The sequence below is a fragment of the Festucalex cinctus genome, chromosome 2, assembly GCF_051991245.1.
Source record: "Festucalex cinctus isolate MCC-2025b chromosome 2, RoL_Fcin_1.0, whole genome shotgun sequence".
Lineage (NCBI taxonomy): Eukaryota > Metazoa > Chordata > Actinopteri > Syngnathiformes > Syngnathidae > Festucalex > Festucalex cinctus.
In genome coordinates, this window is record NC_135412.1 from 34,006,699 (window position 1) to 34,020,493 (window position 13,795).

The 13,795-nt window shown below is 39.5% G+C and overlaps 1 protein-coding gene across 7 annotated transcripts in view; it reads right to left on the reverse strand.

Moving 5' to 3' along the window:
- Positions 1–10,735, reverse strand: part of tns2a (tensin 2a) — a 59,226-nt gene extending 48,491 nt beyond the window's left edge. For 4 of the 7 annotated variants that reach the window (XM_077514773.1, XM_077514771.1, XM_077514772.1 and 1 more), the window contains exon 1: positions 10,216–10,735. In XM_077514773.1, coding sequence (XP_077370899.1) covers positions 10,216–10,344 — 129 coding nt within the window. In that variant the 5' untranslated portion in view covers positions 10,345–10,735. Of the gene's footprint in view, positions 1–3,311; positions 3,457–10,215 lie in introns of those variants that run through there. The other 3 variants (XM_077514776.1, XM_077514775.1, XM_077514774.1) reach the window with 1 other exon arrangement.
- Positions 10,736–13,795: the final 3,060 nt, after the last annotated feature.

Sequence of the window (13,795 nt, forward strand, 5' to 3'; positions counted from 1 at the left end):
GCACCTCTGCCAATACCTGTATCGGAACAACACTAGTTTTAATCGGACGCCAACCACCTAAAACAACTGTTTTCCTGTTGAAAAACTGTGGCTGTATTCATTCATTGGTTTGTTTGTTATATCATGCTTATGTAAGTCCCACCCTCCATTGAAATTCTGTCACATGGGTTGCTATCAGGATGCCAGCATCATTTACTGGCATCCACTCCAGTTATTACATGCGTGTTAATTCATGTGTGCGTGTGTGTGTGTGTGTGTGTCCACTGGGTGGGACAGGCAAGGAAGGGAACAGAGAGTGCCTGTTCCTGAGGTGAGGTCAGTGCACCGCCACGGCGCACTTCCGTTCCTCAGGACTCCTGCTGTTAGCACACAAACAAGTATACACACACACACACACACACACACAAAATTGTCTCTAAGGACCAATACTGACAGTCCAGCTGCATTTGTTCATGTTTACCAGAAAAATGCAACATCTGCTTTGCTTTAAAAATGTTAAGCATGTGCACTGAAGTGGGCCCAGAGAGAGGATGGCATCATCCAAGCATCAGTCAGCTTGGAAGCAAACAGCTGTTGCTACTTGGTGATCACGCTGGACATCATTTACATCTCAAGGTTCCTTAAAGAGGAACTCATGGAGTTTTGATTTTTCGATCCACACCAAAAGGCTATCAGGTCAAAGCCAAAAGGTAAGCAGAGCTGCAATTCTAGCCTGTAGTCTGTGCTGCCTCCACGAGTGAAAATTTCTGTCTTTCTCTGTTCAAATCCTGTTTGCCTTTCTCTTCAGCCACTCAGTCATAACAACCAGGCAACACTCCCCCTCTCGCTCCCCCAGTCACCACTGTAACAAATACCCATTGGCACTAAACAGTGACTCCACTGCATGACACAGAACCACACCCTCAAAATAGTCATTTCAATATGAGTGTCACAGGTTTAAGAGTTGTTTTCCAGTGGTGAAATGTTCACCAAAAAATGCATAATATGCCTCCTTTAATGCTGCTGGCTAAGTTTAGGTGAGAGTGGAAACCTGGAAAGAACAGCTGCCTGGCATCCAGCAATCACAGTTACACCCTATAATGTAAACTATCCCAGACACACATCATTAATCTTTTCATTTACTCCCACTTTTAAGCAGACGTTCTTGATAAAAAAAAAATAAATAAATAAAAAAAAACTTTTCCCAGGGTCACACATCAAATATGGTTTTAGAATTTTACTAATAACAGCACTTTTGACGGAGGAAAGCTGGTGGCACTGCAGACAATGTTATCTGCTTGCTGGTTGTTCTTTAAGTCGTAAAGCAGGATGGGGACCCTGACAAAGCGTCATGATGTAGATTGTAGAGCCAACACAAACACCAATCATTAATCATTTTGACATCAAAACGCACACGCACACACCTACAAGATGTCAAAAGCAGTCTCACGCTTAAATGTTAATGATGCAAAAGATGTAGAATGCATTAGAGGTAATCTACATCTTTCATGGACAGTGACAGAAAACTTTGATGAAGGCATTTCTCAGATGACAAGACAGATAGGCTGTGTGCATCTCCATTTTAAACATTCTAATGGTCACACAAGTGTCACATTTACTTAGCCACAGTACAACTTGTAAAAAATAAAATTGATTGAGCCAGGAATTCATAAATTAATGAATAAATTAAAAAAAAAGGTGCATGTAATGCTCAGGCATTATCTTTGTTCATTATGGGTTGCCATGTCCATGCTCAACTGTAGTATCTGTGACTGTTAGTGAGTTTGGATTAAAAAGGCGGGGCCAGGCATGGTGAGTGACGTGGGGTACAGCAAATGGAAGTGGGAAGTTGAAGCATGAATGTGAGCTGAATTATTTGTGGTCACATTTTCATAGCAGGGTACAGCATGGTGTACTAGTGTTGAGCTCATCTTGCCTTACAGTTCTCATGTGCGGGTTCGATTCTCGTGACCCTCATGAACATACAGTAAGTGTTACAGAGTGGATGGATGGATGGATGGATGTTTGAATTTTTTAATTCATAGGCATCAATTACAACGGCCACAAAGACCAATTTAAAAATTGTGACAAGTCAGTCTAAGTCTGTTATTTGAACCAGACTGACAGTGCTCTGCACCTAGACATAGGTGCTGACAGTAACAATTTATTACTACTGACATATCCTCAGGAAATTACTCTAAAAAGATAAGGATGATGACTTTGTTTTTTTTTTTAATGTATTTCCATTTCCCATTTAAACCACTCAATTGTATTTAAAAAAAATAAAAAAATAATAATAAAAAAAATCTAGGACCAGGACCAGGAAGTCAGGCAGACATGGAAATACTAAAAAACAAAAAAAAACAAAAAAAAACAGATGGGTTAGGAGCCATTTAATTACACACATAGTCCTTCATAATTTAATCAATCCTTTATAAATAGAAAGTACATCTGGGAACAGGAACCTGAAGTCAGGCAAACAGAAATGAAGGATATAAGTTACTGGGAAAAAAAAATTAAGACTCGAAGGCCGACAAAACACTTTTTTGCAACCTTTTTGGATCTGTATTATATCTAAAATACATACTGAAAACAAAGGATGAAAGGCGCCGCCGGCTGCATGCACCACTGGGGCACCCCGCTCATATGAACATCCCATATCCACGTTTGGAACGTGTCTGACTTCAATTATGAAATAAGACTGTGTTTGAGTTTAGATATTCTGCTCATGTCAAAAGGTGATTTTGGGCCAATGACAGTGAGGATAGATAAGTCATTCTTGACCAGTGTGCCATGGGAAAGTATCCAATTTCACTTCACTGGTCCGCAAATGATGTACACTTCAATTTAATTAACTTTGACAATCTATGCTAGCGAGATAATGTGAGCAATGAATTAATGTTATTCCACTAAATACCAACAGGTGCTTAATTAACCTTTTTATGCTCAATAAAGTTTGGGAAACACTGTACAAAGAGACCGTACACGTACACACATCTACTATTCACTGGTGAGTTTCCTTATAATCCTTTAACTGTGTGACACTAACAACAAATGACTTGCTCTGACGCAGTAACCCTGAGGGGGTGAAGAGGTGGGGTGGGAACGGACTACTTAATGAATCATATGACAAACCCCCCTCCCAAGTCCCGCATGTCATTGGAATCAAGTACAACGCAACAAGGGATCAGATTATATTGTGAGAACTTGAAAACTTGAACTGACACCAAGTTCACGCGAAACACATGCCACACAATCCAAAGTGCCCATCACTCATCCAACAACTCACTATAGTGTGTTGGATTGTACACTGTCACACTAGTTGCTCTTACCTTGCTCCCTTTGCCGCTAAACATGCTTCCAGTGGTTGAACTTTCAACGGGGGCCCCTCATGCCGAGGCGAGCGTCCACGAACACGGCCACACTCTTTTGCTGTTGCTGCTATGAGATCACTTGTTTGCTCTGCTCCGGTCCACCCTCATCTGTGGTGGTGGGCTGCAGCAACAGGGTGGGGCCACGCGCAGCATTTTGCATCTGGGGGCGTGACATTACCGCTAAACGCCGTCCCATTGGTCGCTTTAGGGTGGTAGCGCGAGAACGGCCGCTTTGGATTGGCTCAAATGCCCCACGACAGTCAAACACCTCTTGGGACAAGTCGTAGGTACAGTATGGGGAATCCAAGTCCACAAGGTTAAAAACTCTAAAACATTTTGGCTTTAGCCACAGATGCAGGTGAAGACAAGCTATTTTACCTGACAGGTGAGTTGAAGCACCTGTGGCTAAAAGTGATTTTTACTTTCTGTACCTGGATTCCCCAACTCATTGTGTATGTGTGTTACTGTTCTTTATCTGTGCCATCATTTAATGTTTTGGATACAAAAGTGCATGTTTTAAAATAAAATGACAATTGTAATGCACTAATTCCAGATAAATGGCTTAATTAAGATCCACATCCATGTATGTCATCATATTAGATTTATTTTTAAACCAATAGTCAGATCAGAGAGGTTTACAGTTATAAGGGGTACACTTTAAGAAATCCAAGATGAGAACAAACGTAAAGCAAATGTGTTTTTCTATAAAAGGTATTAATTCATAGAACAATTATGAAATAGAATTGAAAAAGTGTGAATCACTCGCTGTGTTCAAAAAGAGATTTAAAACTACTGTGTTAGGGAAGAAATCCAAATCAGGTATAAACATGAACATTAGCTTGTTTAGTTTTTATTTTTGATATACGTATTATTGAAAATAATAAACCTAGTAACTAGTGTATTGACATGAGTAATATGGGGTAGGACTGGTAAGTTTTTATACTTCTTCTTATTCCCGTTGAGCATGTAAAGTGCATTGAACTATGACATCTATTGATGATCATTTTCTTTCTTTCAATTTGTGTTTTCATATCTGGTAATGTTTACAGTTTAATAAAATCAATCAATTAATCAATCAATTAGCAAATCACAGTTGGGTTCTTATCAGATTTTTTTGCAGGGTTTCAGATGACCGAAACTGGTTTTGGACAACCATAATAATTAGGGCTCAATACCACTTTATTCAGACCGATACCAGTACAAGTATTCAACTCTTGAGTAGTCACCAATACCGATACCAAGAACCGACACCACTATTACTTTTGATGCATAACATTTCCAAAATTAAATGACAGATAATTTAAAAAACAATATATCATAGATTAGCATTTTCCTTGAAAATACATTTAATTAATGGCTGTTTTCTACATTTCTAATTTCCATCTCCTGATCATGAAATCGCCACCAACAGTGTGAGGACGATACCTTGAAATAAGGCCTGGCCTTCTGCCAAGCAACAAGTGACATGACCAGTAAAAAGTGCACGATAGCCAAAAATGTAGTTTAGTTGAACACTAATTATGTTTGCAAGTCTACAACATTACCGTTGAAATATATATAATTGGAATCAGACATCCATTTTCTTCTATTAAACAATGTGAACAAGTGATCAGGAAGTAGTTGAATCCTCAACAAAAGGTAAGTGTGCTAGCACTACCATCTAGTGGTGAAAATTGACAACTGACAGACGAAAGCTTTATTTCTCTGCAGCAACAGCAACGGCCATATGTTTATGTTTATGTTGTCAGACACACGTGTGATGTTGGGGTAACTGTATCCTTTCCAATCAGAGGAGAATGTGACGGCCGATTCTGAACACAAATCATGCACAAATGCAGTCCATGCCTCTTGGTAATACGTATGGAATGTCTGGATTTTGATTCCCCATCTCTTGGGAGTTAGTTCGGAATTTACAGCACATTTTATGCAACTTGAAAGGGAGTTAAAGAGGGCGGTGAGTCTGTGAGGTGGGTTCAAAATGAAAGGTGAAAGGTCATACTGAAATAAATGTAATGGGCGGCTGCCATTCACAAAAGTAATGAGGATCGAGAGACAGGAAACCGATGCTTGGGGTTGGAATGAGGCCATGGTGGGGGAGGGTCTCTCGTGGAAAAGAAATTGAATTGCTGATGGAAGGTGGGTAAGGTAAAATTACTTTAGATGTTAATAAACACATCATCATTTCATCATTTAGGGTGTGGTTGTCTGCTCTGTCCAAATGAGATAACATGGACCAGTGGTGGATGAGGCTAAATGACAAAAAGGATGGAGTGGGGGCTAAACAGGAAATGAGGGGAGGAGGAAGAGGTGGAGACTAAAGAAGCTGGGCTGGATTGTGCGCACTAAGCCAAAGTACTGATAAAGTGCAGCTGTTTAGGAGCAAGAAAGCACGAGGGACGACTAGCTCACGTGTTTCTGTTTATCTCTGACACTTCCATTTTGTAATTTCCCCAAAGAAACCAAACAAAAAATCCAGCATGTAAAGAATGAACCCTCCAAAGCTGATTGCAACTAATATTTCCTGGGAAAACAAAAATATGCCTCTAAAGCCAAATCACTATCAGGTGATAATGCAAATCTTGTGAGACTTCAGCCTGCGGGCATTTGATGGCTACACACAACATGCCGTTGGTTTTTGGTTTATGACGATGCTGACCACAGATTGGTATCAGTGAGTGAGATAACCATTCAACCGACTGCGACATAAGAGAGGATGTGGCTGCTCAGTTTATGCGTTAAACAAATCATCCATCCATCCAAAAGCCTGAATCCATGAGTAATAATTAAAAACGAGATTTATAATTGCCTATAGATTACCACAAGATGGGTGAGCAAAGCACCTCTTGCAAACTCATGTCAACATACTTTCTTGACTCCAAGATGCTGCCGCAGCAATATTGTTATTGCGTTGTTATTGCCTGAGCTAAGAAACAGCAAATGATTCACCCCCCCCCCACACACACACACACACACACACACACACAAATAATGGAGGATCCGTTTCAAAAATATATTACATTTATTTCAGTATGACCTTTCATTTTGAACCCACCTCTCAGACTCACCGCCCTCTTTAACAAGAAAATGTTTAAACGTGTCAAAAATATTAAGACAAATACATTTATTTGAAACTATAATTCCTTTTGTGAAGTTCCTTTTGGACCAAACAAGATTTATTAAATTCGTCATTTTAAAATAAAAAGGTGCAAATCTATACATTTAAACACCTCAAAATTAGTATTAATAATCTTTTCTTTTTGTTTATGATTACGCCGATTTTGTAATTGTGGAGTGTAACAACTGAAATTGTAATTGAATTGAGCATGAATACGCAGGGGTTCACTGTAAATCATGGCTTCCTACATGCCCACATTCTGAGCAAATACTACAAATTTGTAAATACAATGAGACAAGAGTCACAAGGCCATCATCATTTCACTATGTAGAAAGCAGAATGGGTGCATTGGACAAATAAAGGTTGTGAAACATTATTTTAGGGGAATTTGCAGCGTGCCAAAGGAAACAGATTATTTCTGTGCCTTTGCCCTTCATCGTCTGTAAGAAAAAACAAGACTTCTAAACGTAGCCCAGAGTTTGGTCCAGATGATTGTTTTGAAGCCACAGGAATCTAGCCTACAATATACAGCAACCACACTCGGACTAGAATCCATCTTGTTTTTTGTTTTTCTTTTTTCACAAACATGGCTGAGAGAAAATGTCCTCAGTTGTATTCTAGTCTGAAGCGGTTCTATATTTACCAATAGCTGTTCCCACAGTGCTCCTTCCTGTCTCGGGTGTGTTTATAGTGAATGCCTGCGGCTTCAGGCCGCAGTCTAGGTCAATCTAAACATTGTTGTTCACATGAAAATTACAGAGGGAGATGGACGCATGCGATATAAAACATCACAATGACAAGTCAAATTTGTTTTTCTAATAATAAAAAGCAAAAGTGGTTTCTATTCAAAGCTTTCAGTGGTGGCCACCTCTTTACTGGAAGATGAGTGAGAAGTTTGAGAATGTTTGTTGAGCATGCTAGCATGCTAGTAATTTGCCAGGGATTTGCTGTGAGGCTTTTGAGGTTGTACAATTGCCATGAAATATAAGTCATACAAACACTATGGGCTCAGTTTTTGTGGAGAGTGCACGTGCACTTGGGCGTAAAAACTTGCGTTTAGAGTGTTTCAGAAATTGGACGACCGTGCTGTGCCAGGCTGGGCGTTCCAGTAAACTGAGGGCATTTTCTTTTACACAACCCCAGCGCACATTGCAATTTGTTGACTGAAAGTAGACTAAACTCGACCAGCTCAAAACAAGTCCAAGTTGTGGCACAGATGGTGTAACACTTTTTTGGTGAAGTTGATCTCGGAATCAATGTAGAAATCAAATCATTAAATGCATTATTATCATCATCTTTATACTTTTAAAATCGCCACACTGGACCACAGCACAGCAATTGTGGGTGAGGGGTTGGACACAAACGACTGGGGTGGAAATCGGTCCCAAAGTGCCCACTTTACAGTGATCTGTAATCGCCATGGCCAACTTTACATCATCCGCAATCCACTATGCTGACACATAGGGGGGCTGAGAACGTCATTTTTCCATGTATTTTAGAATATCAAATAGATGTTGTACGAGCTCAACTTCACTGAAGCTACATTGATTTCTGAATAGGCACTAAATTTGACCATTTTTTCCTCTCTTGTGATCAAAGTCAACAATCCCGAGTCTCAAAATTACCCTGAGCTTATTCAGCGGTGTGAGGTTTAAAAGGTGTTTTTTCACTTTTCCTTTGATCTGCTTGGAAAACAGGTTAAATATATCATATCTTACAATCACAAATTATGTGTGTGGTCAGCAATGAGGTTGGCCAAGCCATGTACTCCATCACTGTCAAAATCATTGTACAAAAGTTACAAGGAGAGTGTTTTTGGACTTTGCATCTGCTGTCTAGCTAACAACTAGCATTTAGCCTAGCTTCTTCTAGATTAGCTGGTGCTTGGGTACACCTATCTTTGTACTGGCTGCTCAGCAAAATAATAATAAATCAACTTAAAGTTTATGAGAAAAATATGAAAGAAAAAAAGGCATGCTGCTTGTGCAGTTATAAGATTAATTCACAGAGAGAAAGAGTCTACTATGAGGAGAATATACTCAAATGTGTAAGATTTGTGAATCATACGCTTATAGATTTCATAGGTAGCCTACTAAATATTTACAGGAAGCCACATTATGTGAACTGCAGTCCACACACCAAAAACCTAGATGCAATCAAGTGCATTGAAGAAAAAAAGAAAAGAAAAAAACCTTCCATAAATAGAAGAGACATCTTTTAGTGGGATCGGGCTGCTTCCCAGACATTTACTCTAGCAGGGGTCATTTGCCGCCAGTTGACGTGGTCCAGAGGGCGCCACATTCCCACAGTGCTCGCCATGTGAGTTTGGCCCCGCAGGGACATGTGGTGCAACCAAGCATGCGTACTTAAACATGGAGCACAGATGGCAAAAGGCAAACGTTTTGGGAGACAAAGACTCGCAGGCACAAAAACTTTGTGAGTGTCCTGCATTTAACAGTCAGAGGCAGGTAAATATAAATTTTCACTTTGTCTCTGACAAGAGCAGTACTCACTGACTATTACTTGTAGCTTCTCGGCATCAGCCAGAGTGCCTCATTGTGCATTATGAGTGTGTCATTGCATTACAGCGCTGACAGCACAGCATCACACACTGCAACACTGTTATTTTTGTGTTACAACAGATGTGCGATGGGATGGCGATGTCATCATCATCATCATCATCATTAAGCCACATGGAATACGTCGTAAAATCTGATGACTTCTGACTTCTCCGTCTGAAAGTTTGTCATCCCATTAGCATAGTAGTGTCATTGATTAGGCCATCACAGTTGGTACTGATTTAAAATATAATTGAGCACATTCAATGATGCCACAAAAGATAATTTTGTCGCATTTGTTTTTTTGTAAACGCTGAAGATAACTAGTCTTCAGAGACATAACATAGAGTACCGGTATATGATTTTGTCATCGTTGAAGATAATTTAGTCATGTTTTTGTAACCATCGGAACACTGAAGATATTTTTTATGAACACTTTAGTCTAATAGATTTAAGTTTGATTCGATGCATTCTTATATTTTAAACGAAAAAAAAAAAAAGATTTTGTAGTTGAAACTGTTTTTTGTTATAGCCATACACGTACTGTAAATATTTTTGTCATCATTAAAGAAAATGTAGTCATGTGTATGTCTTAAATGAACATAAAACACATTTATGTGAACTCAAAAATTTAAATTCCAGAAAACCGTTTTGTAAACAGTAAATACAATTCAGTTCCTTTATGCCTTTATTGCATTGTTTTGATTTGATAATTTAGTCCTTAATATGTTTTTATCAGTTAAGTTATCAATAAAGTAATCCTCAAATTCACGTTTTAATCATCACTGAAAAAAATTGTCACATAAAACGTTCATACTGTAAATATGATAATTAGGTTTTAATCACATAAAATACAGTAGGCTGCATGTTATCACTGAAGATAATTTAATCCTATTTTGTAAATATTGAAGACAATTTACAAACAGTATTCAACTTCATAACATAACCTACATGTTTTTGTCATCATATAAGATATTTTAGTCTCATGCCTGTTTTTGTAAATATTAAAGACAATTCAACGTTGTTTTTGTAAATACAGTAACACGTAGTCACCTACGTATTTTTGTGAATGATAATTGACAGTAGTCATCAATTTCAGTCTTCCTTGTAAGTCCCTCATACACCACCATAAAAATGTCAAACCTTGTACTGTGGAATGCAATGCAGTGATCAAAATTCCCACACTGACCTTCATCAGCCTCATCGTGCCGCTGTCACTCCTCTCCAGGCTCCGACTCCTCACAGACGTGCTCCTGACCACCGGCACGGCTTGCACCACGTCCTCCCCGCACCAGTCCGAACTCAGGACGCAACCCATGTAGGCGGACGGGTCCTGACCTCAGGGACGTCTCCCACTTCCTCTTCCCCTCTGGTCCTCGTCTTCCCGGTCCTCCGCAAAGCCTCTTGATCGGACTCCTGGGCAGCTGTTTTTGTCAGCTAGAAAACGAGGAGATGGAGGCCCTTCCCCTTTTCCTGGCTCTTGTACAGCCTGGTTGGACTTGCTAGAAGGGACAGAGGGGAGGATATGCTCACCCCTCCTTTCCTTTCCAAGTACACTTTAAAAACACCTCTTACTCAACTCCATGCTGGCACGTGTGGACCCATTATTCTGTTTTTCCCACGCACGCTTCCCTACTTGACTTATTCCTTATTCGACTCTACAGTATCCATCTCCACTTTCTTCACTCTTTCCCACTCCCATCCCAAGAACACATCTCCCTTTCCCTCTCCTGCCCGCCCTGCCTCTGCCGCTCAGCTAGGTTACCTCACTCTTATATATACAATCACCTCTCTGTTCTTACCCCCCCTCCCCTCGTCTCATCTCATCTCCTTGGGCTTCCTGCCCCCAGATGCAAGCGGCCTCCCCTTGGCCGGCTCACTCCCAAAGCACATTGTCGGTATTGTCTGGAAAACCGCAGCGGTGACGGCGGCTGATAGGATGCTCGTCACGCCGCTGACTCAGCCGCAGACTCTTGTCCACTGTGCTCAAGTATGTAAACAACATATGATCCATTCAGCCGAGAAAACCTGAAAAAGGAGCAAACTATCGCAGCAAAAAGAAAAGGCTCCACATATGTTTCTCTGCTCTTGTTTATTTTGAAACTACTCTGTTCAGTGTTGTGATGGCTGCGCATGAGCTCACAGGGCTTGCACAAGAGAGAGCGGACCCCCTTAAAAGGCAAATTCTCCGTGCACCTCCACAAGCCCCCACCCTACCCTCCACATCTTTGTTATTACAGGCATTTTCCCCCAAGAAAGCCTTCCAGGAGACCTTCCTTGCCCACAAATCCACCACTGAGAGACCACCTGAAGATACGCACTTTACAATCTCCTCACCTTTCTTTATAAGTTTCTGCTCTCAGAATGCAGTGTTTACAACTACATCCGTCCTCCTGGTTTTACACGATGTGAAATTAACTCCTCCTAAACAACTGTGACGATTCCCCCCTTGTACCCAGTGAGAACTTGATGTTCCACCTGCAAAATATGGGGGTAGTAGCTTGCAAATCCTATTTTACGCTGTTTTATTGGCCAAAGTGTCTTTCAGCTTCAACATGCAGCATACTTGGCAGGAATGCTCTACACTCAGTATGCAGTCTGGATGAACAAAGATTAATGGCTTATTTCTGGAAGATGGTGAAATGAGGAAAAGGTGGAACAACAGGCTGAGGGGTGGTCAGAGAGGAGACTCACGACAACAAAACGAATCCAAATATGGGAAAAGAGAGTGAAAAAGGGGGATGGCAGGGTAAACGAGACAAATATAAACTTTATTCACCCTATGAGGGAAATTCAGGTGCCATAGCAGCAAATTTGTTTTGGTTGGTTTGGCAGTGATGTGACTCTCATTGTCTGCGGCTTTACAGCATATTTGGTGGACCAAAGAGAATAACAAAAATATGGCATGTGTTTTGTCCACATGATGAGGCCTCATAAAGCATAGCAATGCTGACAGCCTGATATCTCACACGTCTTTTTTCCCCATATTTTGTCTCTCTCCCCAAATTACAAGCAAGATGCAATGTTACCATGTGAACAAAACACCAGTATTTTATGTATTCATATACGATTATAAAAATATTTACATAATAGCCTATCTAGCATGTTTATATGTACAGTATTCCACTAAATTCAGATATACCGTAGGCTACCGTAGTAACCTAAACTTTGGGGAAGTTTGATTTTTTTATTTTTTTATTTTTTTGTCTAAAGGTTCACGAAACTGTAATCTAACGGCTCTCCACCAGGTGGAGCAAAAGCACTGAAATTATGTTATCCTGTACTGTACACTACTGGAATGCACATGAAAATGCAGATCATGTCGTTGAGCAGACTTGTGGTTGTCTGTTCATTTCTCACGTTATTGTCCATTTGTGTTTCTTTTTTTTGTTTTTGTTTTTTAGCAATATGTACAGTATATGACAAATTATTTTTAACTTTGCCATTACTTAGAAGATATGGGGTTTAATCTTTTTTTTTTTTTTTTTTTTTTTTTTTTTTAATCTTAAAAATACATTGGGATGCATTGTCATTTAGACATAATATCTAATTGACTGGTAGTTTTGTGAGATTTATTATGACAGTAAATAAGCACAAATATTTTTAATATTGCTGCTAGTTGAAACAGGGAGCAAAGAAAACATGTCAATTTCACACCGTGACTGGAGAGAACAAAAAAATGACTGAAATCACAATGATATTAAGAAAAACGTCCAGGGGGAAATTGTCACATTTGCTAAATTTAAAAAAAAAAAAAAAAAAAAAAAAAAAAAAAGTGTCAATATTACACAATCATGTCATCAGATACTGTAAATGTTTGTTACACGGCAAAAGAAACGTGTCGAGTACAAAAGACGGAAACAGAGTGTCTAGGTCAGTCTGCTCAGTCATCATGGAAAGGAAAGGAGGAAATTGATCTTAAAAATCTGGTCAGGACCCATTACGTCCAGAAAGATGTACAGTAATGATGCTGCAGAGAGAGTCTACTTTGAATCTCTCTGTGCAGCATAAACTGCCAAAAGCTAACCCCAACTAACAAAAGCTATGTGATGTACTAGAATAGATGGGAAAATCTTCTCCAAGCTTTTTGAGGACACACAGTTGATTCCGTTTTGCTGCTTACTTTTTGACTGCCGAGCAACACCCAATTTTCAAATGGGTTCAACTGTGAAAACCACTGATAAATATTTTGACAATCAGCCGCCACAATTGGTTCATGAGTTTGTCTTTCCACTGACGTCCCAAAAATACTTTTAAGTTCCCTGAATTATCTTTATTTTCGATCTGACCAATTATTGCAACATGCTGATTAGATTGATTTTTTTTAAACTCAAATGATAACTATGTTACAAAAAAATGCTGTGTTCGTTCCACCACAATTCAATCAAAAGTGATGCAAAACTACTGAATGCAAAATATATTTCAAAGTGTTGATAACCCTACTCAAGGTAATTCCATTTATCATGCAATCAAGTGAATGTGGTTTCCCATAAAAGATAACAAAAGGCTCTATAGTTGCAATCAAAATGAATCAGAGCCCATTATTAATAAATTACAGCACATTTGCTATATGTGCGCAATTTGTGTACTAAGTGTCAATGAATGAGTTGTCATTCTGCGTGGAGCTACTTTGTTTTTCTTTTGTTGGTTCATTTTTAACTGCCGACTCTATGAAGCATGCAAATAAACACAAATGGGATTTGAAGCATTTTGTGTGCAACTTAATAGTTGGCATAATAGTTACATGGAGACGCAGAACGTTTGTGTCC